The sequence below is a fragment of the Theropithecus gelada genome, chromosome 2 (assembly GCF_003255815.1).
Source record: "Theropithecus gelada isolate Dixy chromosome 2, Tgel_1.0, whole genome shotgun sequence".
Lineage (NCBI taxonomy): Eukaryota > Metazoa > Chordata > Mammalia > Primates > Cercopithecidae > Theropithecus > Theropithecus gelada.
Genome location: NC_037669.1, coordinates 43,634,602 through 43,647,461, shown reverse-complemented (window position 1 = coordinate 43,647,461; position 12,860 = coordinate 43,634,602). Strand labels below are relative to the sequence as shown.

The window sequence follows — 12,860 nt, the reverse complement described above, 5'->3', positions numbered from 1 at the left end:
GTATTTAAAATTGAGAATAGAAATGTATTTAAAATTGAGAATAATTAAATATCACAAAAGAGTTGACCATCGCTCTAATGGGTAGTCATCTGTTACTTCTCACGTCAACCCCTTATTCTGGTACCCTTGCCAGCCCCAGTCGCATCTTATCTAGTCCCCAGTAGGCCCTGGACCAGGAGTCAGGGCTTAAGGTATTCTTGCCAGTGATGCCATCATTTTGCTTTGTCTCCTGGGGCAAGCGACTTACCCTCTCTGGGCTTCAGTTATAAACAGAGGCATTAGCCTGGATAATCTGAAAACAGCCCGCTTCTCTGATGACCTGTGATCTCAGAACCTTGTTCACAATCTGCTCCTCAGAGGTGGGATGTCCCCCCTTGCCTGCCTCCTTCCCTTCATTCAGCCAAGACTCTCCCCTTACCTCACCCAAGGTCCTTGCCGTATTATCCCAAAACTGCCTTCCTGTCTTGGAGTATGGATCCCATTTTTCTATAACCTGCAAGCTCTTGCAGTTCAGGCTAAAGCAGTTTCTACTTTCTACCAGAAGTGCTTAATGTAGATGTTGGTTCTGAAGAGTTAGTGACTATTAAATACAGATTATCGATACCTGTTACAAGAACTGTTTCTCCATTCTTGTCCTCAGCTTCCCCTTTCCTAGAAGAAAGGGACAGTGAAAAGATGGGAAGTTCCCCACAGGGTTTTGAGGAGGCAGGGCATTGCCCTGGGAACCGGAGCGTTTGTCTAGGATGGGCTGTGCCTTGTCCTGGCACTTTGTGTATAAAAGACAGAGCCTCTCATCTTCAGAGAGGAACTGTGGGTGGACACTGACCTAACTGGGGATCTGCTCCACGTAAAAGCCACACCTCCAGGCTGGACACACCTGATGCCTGAAGGGAAGACAGGGCTGTGCTTTGTCTGATCTGACCCGGTCCTCTTCCTTCCTTTTTGCAGACCATGGGGGATGTGAAGCTGGTTGCCTCGTCACACATTTCCAAAACCTCCCTCAGCGTGGATCCCTCAAGAGTTGGCTCCATGCCCCTGACAGAGGCCCCTGCTTTCATTTTGCCCCCTCGGAACCTCTGCATCAAAGAAGGAGCCACTGCCAAGTTCGAAGGGCGGGTAAGAAGTGTGGCTGGATGGGGAGACTGTGGGGAAGGCTGGGCAGGGGCCACTGCTCCTTGTCAAGCCTTCTCCTGGGCCAGCTGGATGTAATAGAAGGCTCAATTTTTGTTTGGACCTTCATGTAAAATGAACCTGTGCCACTTTTCTCTCTTTCTTTTGTTTGTGGTGGGTTTTGGTCTGTGCTGGAGAACTTGGGGGTGGGGAGGACGCTGCAAGTTGACCATCCTGTGATGTTTTGCTGTTGATGTAGGTTGTGTTCTGGGTACATGCTATGTAATTACAGGAAAAGAAGACATGGTCCGGTGGCAGGAAGAATACAGCTTGGGTTTATATATGTCCACAAATCTGGACAATTGAGATTTGACTATAATTTTTCTCTTACTTTATCCCTGGAAGGAGTGTTTAGTTAGCTGACCTTCTTGTAGATCTACTTGGTATACGCAGAGCAGTGATAGGACCTCTCATTTCACTTCTGTCACCTGTCATAAATGAATACTGGTCACTTGCCCTTACTGGGACTCCACTTCTTCTTCTGCAAATAGGCATGATCATTCCTTGTCTACCTTGTACTCAGAGGAGGAGAGAACACTGAAGAATTGCTGCGCTATGGCTCAGCAGTCTAAGAGGGAGCTCCTGAAAGCTTGTAGAAGGAGGGGGTCAGGCTGATGATTCTTTCTGAATGATGCCAGACCATACCTTTGTTGTAATTGGTGGGTCTGGCTACGTGGTTGTCTGAAGAGTTTGCAGGAGTTGCTGCCTTGAAAATGGCCTGGGGCTGTACTGAATTGCATGCTGTGCACGGACCTGTGTAATCAAGACTGTTTGCTAATGATTCTGACCTACTAGTCCTTTCATATCTTTTACCAGAAGAAGATTGTTGGGGATGTTAGTGACGTTCCTGGGGAGTCTGTTTCTCTCTCGGCACTACCAGGATGAGGGCTGTCTTCTGTTGCCCTGACTGTGGTCCCCTCTGTCCTCTTATCCTCAAAGCTAACAGGAAAGAAGCAACAGGAAGAATCTCTGGGGGCTCATAAATGGTTTAGATGACCATAAAAAGGAATGAAGTACTGACTCATGCTATAACATGGATGAATCTTGACACATTGTGCTAAGTGAAAGAAGCCAGACACAAAAAGCCACTGATTGATTATAGGATTCCATTTATATGAAATGTCCAGAATAGGAGTATCTATAGAGACAGAAAGTAGAAAGGTAGTCACCAGGGGCTGGGGGGAAGAGGGATGGGGAGTGACTGCTGATAGGTACAGGATTTATTTGGGGCTGATGAAAATGTTCTGAAGTTAGTAGTGGTGGTTACAACTTTTGAATGTGCAGTACTTACAAAATACTGAATTATACACTTAGAAAATTAAAAAGTAAAAAACATTTGAGAAATGGCTCAGACAGCAAAATGGATCTTAACTGCACACCCACCCTTCTGCCATACTGCTTGTGAGACATAAACTCCTTCCTCAATTCAAACAAACGTGGAGAGGAAGAGACGGCAGCAACCATCTCATGTGATGATGCCTTTGCTTCCTTTGCTGACTGTGGCGTCAATGAAAGAACCATGCCTTGAGTGACTTGATTTGGAACTTCCAATGCCTGAGCATCGGCCAGGAGCCAACACACTGGAGTTCTTGGTTGCTCAGTGTCCTCTGGTTGGCAAGTCATACCTTCTATGTGGCTAAGGTTTTCTTCTCTGAGAAAAGACAACTGGCTGTTACTGTATTTCTGGCGCACAGGGGTGGAAGAAGAAAAGTTGATAGATAGTAAAAGTACTTCATAAAGTTAGAAACTATACTTTGGTAAGACAATATTTTTCTTAAGGAGTTAAAATTTACATAACATAAATTTAACCATTTTAACATGAACAATTTAGAGTCATTTAATTCAGTGTTGACTGCAGTATTCTTAAAATGTAGCTTTCTATGTGAAAATTTTATTTTTCTTATATGGATGAAATAGTTGACTTTGTATGTTACATGTGGACTCTATGTCAAAATGCCTGTGTTCTTCATGAGTCAGACTGCAGTGCTACTTGACCACTTGCCACCTGACTTGAATTAACCCAGAACAATGCCTTGGCAGCACACTGATGTATACAGAAGAAAGACTATTCCAGAGAGACATCGAAAGCATCTGGCTGTCTTGCAGAGACAAACGCAGAGGGAGAGACTGTGGAAGAAAATGCCCTGGAAGCTAGCATGCTGCACGTGTGTGGTGTTAGTGCAGGAAAGAACACAAAGAGACTTTTGCATCAGGGAAGGGCCGCACATCACACGATCCCCGAAGAAGACAGCTGGTTGTTTTGATACAAAGATGAAGTTAAACAGGGGGTGTTTCTGACCTGGTGACCTCAGAGAAGTGAAGAGTTAGGTGGTGTTAGCCTGACGTGGCAGGGGTTTTGAGCAGGAGTTGCTGGTTATAATAAGCTCCAAACGCTCAAAACTCGAAGTTCCCTATTGGGCATAGTCAGTGGTGATCTGCCTTCAATGCGTGTCAGCCTTCACTGTTGGGGTCACTTGACCTTGCCTGAAGCCGACCCCTCCCTCCAGGTCCTGGGACACACCCCTCCCTCCAGGTCCTGTTCTAGGTGCTCAGTCGTCACAGAATCAGTCCTGGTATCACTCTCAGGATGGCCTCAGGACCACATTTCTCTGGTAACTGAGCTCTTGCAGGACCTCTTATGAGTGACTAACGTAAAAAGTATGCCTTCAAGCAACTTCTGGGGCCCAGGCTGGTCCCCGTCACAGCTGACAGGAATCTTCCTCCTGGCCTGTGTTCACAGCACCTCTGCCTGCTTTCCTCCGTGAACTTGCCCCCACAGTGGAGGCAGTGGAGGGTCCTAGGACTTCCCAGCTTCTTCTGAAAGAGGTTCAGGGACCCTCCCATCACTGGGAAACACAGTGGAGACCACAGATGTGACAAAGTTCTAAAGATTTGTTTCCTACTGCCTTCGGAGCTGCCAATCAGAAGTTCTTCAAATGGGTGCTTTTGGTTTTTATTCTCGTAAGATGTTAAAAACTATTGCCTACTCTGCCCCATTTCCTTTTTATGCCTACTTTTAGACAAAGGACTTAATGAACCACTACCTTCAATAAAGCTCCTCTTTCTATCTAGAGACTTGGGTGACATTAAGATGGGACAATAGGCACCCCCTGGTGGTTCAAGCCTCTTTCCAAGGAGCTCCGAACTATGAGATGCTCATCTCTGTGGGCTCAGTCTCTCAAAGCCTTTAGGGCTTTTCCACCTTGTGGGAGATACATTGGGTAGCCAACACATAACCTATGACCAGGCCCTTTTGCCTTTGCCCTGTTCCGTGGTGGGGTCCACTGTAGAGGCTTCCTTTGCAGCTAAAGGTAGCCCAGTGACACATTTGGGCTGAAGTCAGGGAGCTTCTGGGAAAGCCCTAGACTTCTGATTAAAGGAAGATAAAAAGATATCACTGGTGCTCTCATATTCCACCCTTCCCTTGCTTCCTGCCTTGAATACAGGTGTAATACCTGGTGCTTGGGCAGCCAGATTAAAACCATGAGGCAACAAGCCTGCACACTAAGGATTGGTTGGTGGCAGGGGGACAGCAGTAGAGGGAGTGAAAAGAACCAGCAGCTAAGAGACACAAATCCTAAAGCTCAAAGGCTGTCCCAGATACGATCTTTGCAGTGATTCACACAGGAAATGTTACAGAAAGTATTCCTAACTGATAAATAGCTCATGAGATGCTTGTGGAGATAGTGTCTCCTTAAATGAAGGGAATGAATAGGAGGAAGACATTGCACAGGGATAGGGGTTCCTTATTCTGAGTTGATTGTGGCCCTGCAGTGAAATCATTCTAGAAGAATTCATTCACTCCCTGGCTGTGGCCATCAGACTTTAACCAACAGGGCCTAGGATTTATAAGAGGAAGTCAACAACTACTATTTGATTAGTGTCTACCGATTTGACCTAAGTCCCTTCCCTCCTCTCCTCTCTCCTCCCCTCCCCTTCCCTTCTGTTTCTTCTTCTTCTTCTTCTTCTTCTTCTTCTTCTTCTTCTTCTTCTTCTTCCTCTTCCTCTTCCTCTTCCTCTTCCTCTTCCTCTCTTTCTTCTTTCTTCTTCTTCTTCTTCTTCTTCTTCTTCTTCTTCTTCTTCTTCTTCTTCTTCTTCTTCCTCTTCTTCTTCCTCTTCTTCTTCTTCCTCTTCCTCTTCCTCTTCCTCTTCCTCTTCCTCTTCTTCTTTTTTTTTTTTTAGCTTTGCCAGCCCAAAGCTTGAGGAGACTGTATTTTCAGGAATTCATGAAACTTTATCTCATTTCCACCTGTAGACCCAGACAACCAGATCCCCCTTCCCATGCCCACAACCTAGAAGCCCCTGTTCCTTTATCCAGCTGTTCTCTCTCCACAGAGCAGTGGAGCAGGCGACCTGTTTGCCCAAGGGATATGCCCACTGGAGCCAAACTGTCCCCATGTGCTGGGTACCCAGGACCCAGGAATTTTTTTACCAAATGGCCCTGAGCACACTTCTTACAGCTGTGTAGACCTCCTCCCATAAGAAGATGTTGCTAGGCCTGGGGGGTGGGGTCAAAGGGCAGCTGTTTGCTTGGGAGGACAGTAAGGTAGGTGAACATTCAGATGTGGGCTCTGTGTTCTGCTCACGTGCCTAGTAGAACAGGATGTAAGGGTGGAAGGAGAAGTGCACAGGACTGCGCCACTGTCTGTTCATTGCTGGGCCTCAGGAGTGGCTGGGGGCTTCCATGTACAGACAGCCAGGGCTCCGCAAATGCCAGGGGCTGGTAGAAACACCCCTAGCTGCTCTGTTGCCCATGCTGGCAGCTGAAGTGTTGATGGGCTGCTTTCCCCACCACAGAGTCAAGTATGAAAAGAGAGCAATGGTGGGAAAAATCATGAAACTACTGGAGATTTCTTCCCTTCTACCCTGGAATTTATTCTTATCAGAAAAAAAGCAAACATGGTGACAAGCCCTGGCTGTGCTGTGACTCGGATGAGCTGATACTTTAGTGTCTCTTGAGAAGTACAGCCCAAATGAGGTTTCAGCTCACACTCCTGGCCTTAGCGTTCGCTGAAGTGGGCTTTGTGATAAAAAGCGAGCCCTGGCCCTGTCAAGGCGTGTTTCTGTCTAAACTGTGGAGGGTGGAGGAAGGGAACATGAGAATACTGAACCATGGAAGCATGAATAATTAAATTCCTCAGTTTACACTTTAAACAGTGGTAGTATCCGTCTCCCAATAACTTTCAACTCAGTTCACTTCCAACTCAGAAGCAGTTAGCCACCATGTTCAGCACTTTGAGAAATTTGAAAGAAATGTCTGGTTTGCTTTCTGTCCTCAGTAGTCTTAATGATGTGGTTCTGGAGAAGAATGCGCATATAGAACAGCAAGATATGACAGTGTATAATTAGGTGCTTGAATTTCTTCAAGAAATAGTTTGTACTGTAGGAATTGGGAGATTAAGATGAGGCTGGGAGTGACTTGAAGACTGGTTTCCTGCTCTGATTTCTGCCCTTCCAGTTCGTCCTTCCTTCTGCTACTTAAGTGATCTTCCTGCCACGTAGATCTGATGGTGCCACCTCCTGCTTTATACGCTGGAACCTTGGATGGCTCCCCTTGCATGAAATTCTGCAGCACTGCTTAAAAGGCCTTTGAGGACCAGCTCCTCACTCTCCAGCCTTGTCTCCTTTCCCTCCCTTCTTCCATCTGATGTATTTTGGTGATGGTCCTGCTCCCCTGGCCCACACAGGCACAGTACAAATCCTTTTCTTTGGCACCACCTTTGTGGAGAAAGGGTAAACAAGAAGCACATTTTATCTTCCTATTGGTTTGGGGTTAGGAACGGGGCAGATATGATAGAAAGGGGACTAACATATTTGTTAATGGCTTATTGGTACCAGGCTTACTATCCTAATCATTTTATCCTCCTGGCAAGGTAGCTTTTATCCTGATTTTTTATAGGATAAGAACCTGGGGGATCCAAGGGATTATAACATTTACACCAGTAAGTGATGGAGCCAGTTTTAATGGACCTAAGTCTCATGTTCCTCCTGCCCATGACACTGCCCCTTCACATGTCTCATCTGGTTCCTTGAATGCAATGACCATTTCTTATCCATCTTTGAATAAGATGAATGCCTGCCATATGATGAATGCTCAAGCAGTGTTTGGTGTCCCTGAGGAGAACCATGGCGGTGAAGTGTCTAAGACTCCTGGTGTCTTGCCAGTCAAGCCCATAAGGATTTGGTCCCTCACTTCTTCTAGAGTCCTGTGTCTCTGTTACCTCTGTTACCAAGCACTCCCTGCTTGGCTTCAGAGCCCTCACTCTGTACCAGCCACATCTCTATGCACCTGCTCCCTGCTCCTCTACAGGCTGTGTCTATATCAAGAATGCCCTTCCTTCTCCTTTCCATCCTACCCAGCCTCAGGATCTGATTTAAATTCTACCTCCTTCAGGCTACTTTCATTATGCTTCCTTTCAAAGCATTTCATTAGAGTACAGAAGAGCCATGGTTATAGGATGTGGACAATTCACAATAATCATATAAGATCATTCTTGACCAATAGCCACAGGAAAGAGTTGACTACTTTGGCCTTTTAAAAAGGTATTATTCACTAATACTCTCTGTGCCTATAACTTTGTTACAAAGAAAAATATTATTTAAATGCTAAACTATTTTTAAAACAAAACTTCAGACAAAGTTTAGTTATTTGCCTTAGCCCTTATTTCTACTCTCCGTAGGTAGCCACCATTAATCATGTTGAGTATCCTTTCAGAAATGATCTATACAAATATGAGCATATATCTGAATAGCCTTGTATATACACAACTGGGCCATGTATGCATAAAAACCTGTAATTTGCTCCTTTTATTTTTTTGTGAGTTCATTGTAGGAAATATTTGTGGGGTACATGAGATATTTTGATACAGGCATGCAATGTGAAATAAACACATTGTGGAGAATGGGGTATCCATCCCCTCAAGCATTTAGCCTTTGAGTTACAAACAATTCAATTACACTCTTTATTTTAAAAAATACAATTATTATTGACTATAGCACTCTGTTGTGCTATCAAATAGTAAGTCTTATTCTTTCTGTATTTTTTGTACCCATTAGCCATCTCCACCTCCTCCTCCACCCTCACCGTCCCACTACCCTTCCCAGCCTCTGGTAACCATCTGCAACTTGTTCTTTTTACTGAATGTCTTTCGATGTTTTTGTTTTCACACTAGCACACAGATCCACCTCACAGCTCTAATCCTGAACTTTCTAACCCTCAATTGTTCCCTTCTCTGAATTCCTATAATACCATACATATATATGACTCATTTTTACTCTTTATCAATTTTTGTTTTTGAGACAGAGTCTCACTCTGTTGCCCCAAGCTGGAATGCAATGACACAATCTCAGTTTACTGCAACCTCCGCCTCCTGAGTTGGAGGTTCAAGCAATTCTCCTGCCTCAGCCTCCCGAGGAGCTGGGACTACAGGCGTGTGCACACCTGGCTAATTTTTGTATTTTTAGTAGAGACAGGGTTTTACCATGTTGGTAAAACCAGGCTAGTCTCAAACTCCTGACCTCAGGTGATCCGCCCACTTTAGCCTCCCAAAGTGCTGGGATTACAGGCGTGAGCCACCATGCCCAGCCTACTCTATCAATTTTTTAATCAATTTATAATTTGATCCATTATTGTTTATCTTTTGCTCCTTCAATGAGAGTGAGCTGTTCAAGGTATAGGATTGCATTGTCCAATAGGATACCTACTCACTAGTCACATGTGGCTTCTTAAATTTAAATTAAGATTAATTTAAATTAAATTAAATTGAAAATTCAGTTCCTCAGCCACATCGGCCATGTTTTAAGTGCTCAATAGTCACATGGGGCTAATGGCTACCATGTTGGACAGCACAGATTCTTGAACATTTCCATAATCACAGAATGTCCTTTCGGACAGGGCTGATCGAGAGCATATGTTCATACATAATTCCACTTCCCATACTGTATATCACCAACCCACAGCTGGAAGATATACTGAAAATAGTTGTTCCATTCATAATAAAATGAAGACATTACATTCTTGAGAATGAAGTGAATTCTCAAGATTCATTCAAAGAAAAATATGATCTGTGATGAGAGAATCTTTGTCCTTCATCTTCATTGTAGAATGCTAACCTTGATATCCCAGCAAACTTGAATGTGTTCCTAAATTTTCCACAGTTGTCTATTCCATGTGGCTGGTAGTCCAGATGTCACAGAGTTCCCAAAGTACTCAAAGGGAAAGCAGAAGAATGAGAAGTGGCAGGGCAAGTATTACTGAAAGGTTATCATAGTCAACAGCTGGTGGTCACTTCGGGTTCAAAATGGTGGACTGAACAGACGTATTAACTTCCTTTCCTGACAAATATGACATTGAAATAAACATGAAGAGGTCCAAAGAGAATGCATTCATAGCTGCGCTAAAAACACGAGAGGGACATTAGTGGATGAGAGATTTTCTTGGGATTGCATTGAAGGACGTATCAGCTCTGCCTGCAGAACAATTAAGGGTGAGGCTTCAGCCATATATTTGAGATTAAAGGATTTGGAGATTAGGAGTGGATGTAGGGCAGAAGTCGGGGTAATTAAAGGAAAGCCTATTTACTAAACATGTATATGGAAAGAAGTGAAGCTCCTGCTGTAGATGTTAGTTTTTAAGAAACAGGATGGAAGTGTGTTGAATGTGCCATCATCCGTCCACTTGCTCCATGACAAGCCTGTGACCATGACCAAGTCCTCTCTGTGAAGCCTTCTAATAGACATTCCCCATGTGGGGCTTGCAGTCCGCCCCCTCATTCAGGGAGACAGGACTACTTCCAAGAGGTAGAAAACCCACAGAAGCCACCTATATTTGGAAACTAGTTCTTCGGTCACTGATGGTGAACAGTTAATTCATGGACACCAGATATCTGAAAACAACATTTATACAATATAATATTGCTATCAAGAAAATTGTTGTTTTTAAAAAATCAATCCATAGACAAAACCCAAAAGTGTTCATTATAGTTACAGAACAGAAAGTGAGTCCTGTAAGTTTTGGCAAGCCAAAAGTAGTGGGATGGTGAATGGTAAGGTAGAGACAGAAAAACAGAGGAAGAGAAAAATATAGTGACACTAATGTCCCCATCTTACACAGTGGGAAGTAAAGAGATTCCATCTAAAATGGATGGGTCAAATAACAGGTTTAAGTATGTGACTTAAAACCATAATGACAGAGGTAAAAAAAAAAAAAAAAAAAAAGGCAACTCATGGGCCATATTTGGCACACAGGTCTTTTGTGTTGTGTTCTCAAAAAGTTTGAGCAAAGATTTGCACATGGAAAATGTACACATATGATTTGTGTATAAGTGGCTTTTCTTTACAAATGAGACCTGGCAAGGTTTCCACATGGCCACACTGGCCCAGAGGGTGCCATCACTGTGTCTAGACATCTCGTTTCCAGGTCATCATAGTCCCCACCATTCCAAGGCATCTCCCAACACTAAGGACCAGTGCCTATTGCCAGTGAGGACTTAGCTTTTCTCCTAGCCAAGTCTATATTCATAATGGGAAAGCAGGAAATGGACAGGAAGGGCCTCATGACATTTCTTGTCCCAGCCCACATTCCCTACATGTGTTTCCTGTCCAGCTTCTGTAGGCATTGGAGTTAGTGATTATGCTATAAATGTCCAGCAAAAGATCTAAAAACCAAGTCAAGGCCAGTAAGAGGGAGGCACCGTAAGCCAGAGAAATTTCTCATCACTCCTGTGGGACTCCACTAAGTGCTGTCTAAATTCTTAAGAAATAGACACAGAGCAAAATAAAAATAATTAAAAGAAAAATAGATTATTTCAAGGGTTATAGCTGAGAAGTAATACTACTGCAGGGAGGGGAAAGAGTAAAAAGGAAAGAAACCTTTAGCCATTTTATACCCTCAACTTTCACCTTTTACTTTATACACATTCTTATTGCTTGAATTTTTTGTAAACAGTAGACAAGAATTACTTCTGTATATCTTTTAAAAGCTCAATAAAAATGCCTGCAAGAAGACTCAGTACAGCTATCTGAGTTCAATGTCCAGATTCTATTTGACAATTTGTCAAAGATGAATACACAGTTTACAGTGAAAGAAGTGTAGACAAAGTCCGGGCATGGAAAATATATAACACTGCATTAAAAAAATTACACAACTCTGCTGGCATTTAAACAAATGGAAATCAAAATACCTTAAAAGTATTTATGCACCTAAAAAACTAGCAAAATAAGGTACCAAGAGCCCACTGCTGGGGCTGTGAGGAAACAGGTGAGGCTTTCCTTTGTTGGAAGTACTGATTATTGGTTCATCCTCCTTGGGGCTTAGATTGGCAGAATGTTACAAGGGCAATAAAACTGTTGATGTGCCTTGCCAAGAATTCTGCTTTTGACACTATAACTTAACTCTTAAAGGAGAAGAAAAAATGTAGTTGCTACAAAGATGTCCAAAGCACTGTTTTTAATAACAAAAAAGGAACTAGTTTTTACTCAAAAGGAGATAGATTATTATACAAACACATCAATATGGCAGATATTACATAATCACCTATTTGTCCTTGTGGTAGCTATATCCATACATGAAAATGCGTGTGAATAACAAAAGTAGGAAGAAAAGTAGAACAAACACTGGGCACACTCTGATCACAACCATAGAAAATCCACCAACGTGTTCACTACCTAAAATTGGAAGAGGATTTGGAACTGTATGAATAGAATTATTTTTTGTTAAAGTTCTTTAAGTGTCTGTGTTTTTAAAATTTCTCAGTGACAGTTTACTTATTAGGGAAGAGATGGCTGGCGCTATCTAGATATGTCTGTCTCGCTACTAATAAGGCCTTTAGGCTCCTATTGTTTTAACGTGTTTCCAATTATCTTGACTGTCTGCCTTGAAATGGAAACAAAGCTGAGTGGCAAAATGACCAATGAGAGATAAAGAGACCAGATTGGGGTTTTCTTCCTCTTAACTGTATACTCAAAGTGGCCTAGGGGATCTACACAGGCATGAGCGATAGCGCTGAGGTCTGGTTCATTTGTTCACATAGATACAATTTCTGCAGAGCTCAGGATGTTCAGATTCCTTCTAATATTTATATTCCTTCCAACTCTAAGTAAAGTTACTAAGTAAGACACTACTTTCATAAATAATGACCAGTGTGAGTTGAGCCTCCTCTGTGCTCCAGACTCTGGAGATACAAAGAAAAATAAAACATGATTACTGTCTTCAGTGATCTTGCAACTAATGAATTCTCAATATCAAAACAGAAAATTAAACCTTCCTTCCTCAATGAAGCCTTTTCTAGCTCTTCTACCTCATTGCATTTCTTTCCATTTCCATATTCCTAGAGGGTTATATTCTGCACTCTACAATTTAGATTTTAATTAGATAACTAACATAGTGTGTTGTGGAAAGAGCCCTGGACTGGAGTTCTAGTTCTCACGTAGTTGCCTTAAAACTTTCTACAAACCACTAAACCTCCCCGCATCTCACATTCCTTCTTATAAAATCACGATTCAGATGATCCCTAAGACCCTTCAAGATCTGAAATTCTATGATTTGTCTGTTGTTGTGTGTGTTCTGTGTTTTACATGCCTAGTTTTTACAAAACACACCTCGGTGCCAGCTCCTGGTAGACGCCCAGTGAAAAGAGATTGTTTATTCAGTCTGTAGGTCTTCTAAACATTAATCTCTTGTCTCATTAACG

General features: G+C 42.9%; 1 protein-coding gene across 6 annotated transcripts in view; it reads left to right on the top strand.

Annotated features, from left to right (window-relative positions):
* Nucleotides 1-12,860, top strand: part of MYLK (myosin light chain kinase) — a 287,445-nt gene that overhangs the window by 104,108 nt on the left and 170,477 nt on the right. For all 6 annotated transcript variants that reach the window (XM_025377289.1, XM_025377293.1, XM_025377292.1 and 3 more), the window contains one exon: nt 949-1,116. In XM_025377289.1, coding sequence (XP_025233074.1) covers nt 952-1,116 — 165 coding nt within the window. In that variant the 5' untranslated portion in view covers nt 949-951. The remainder of the gene's footprint in view (nt 1-948; nt 1,117-12,860) is intronic.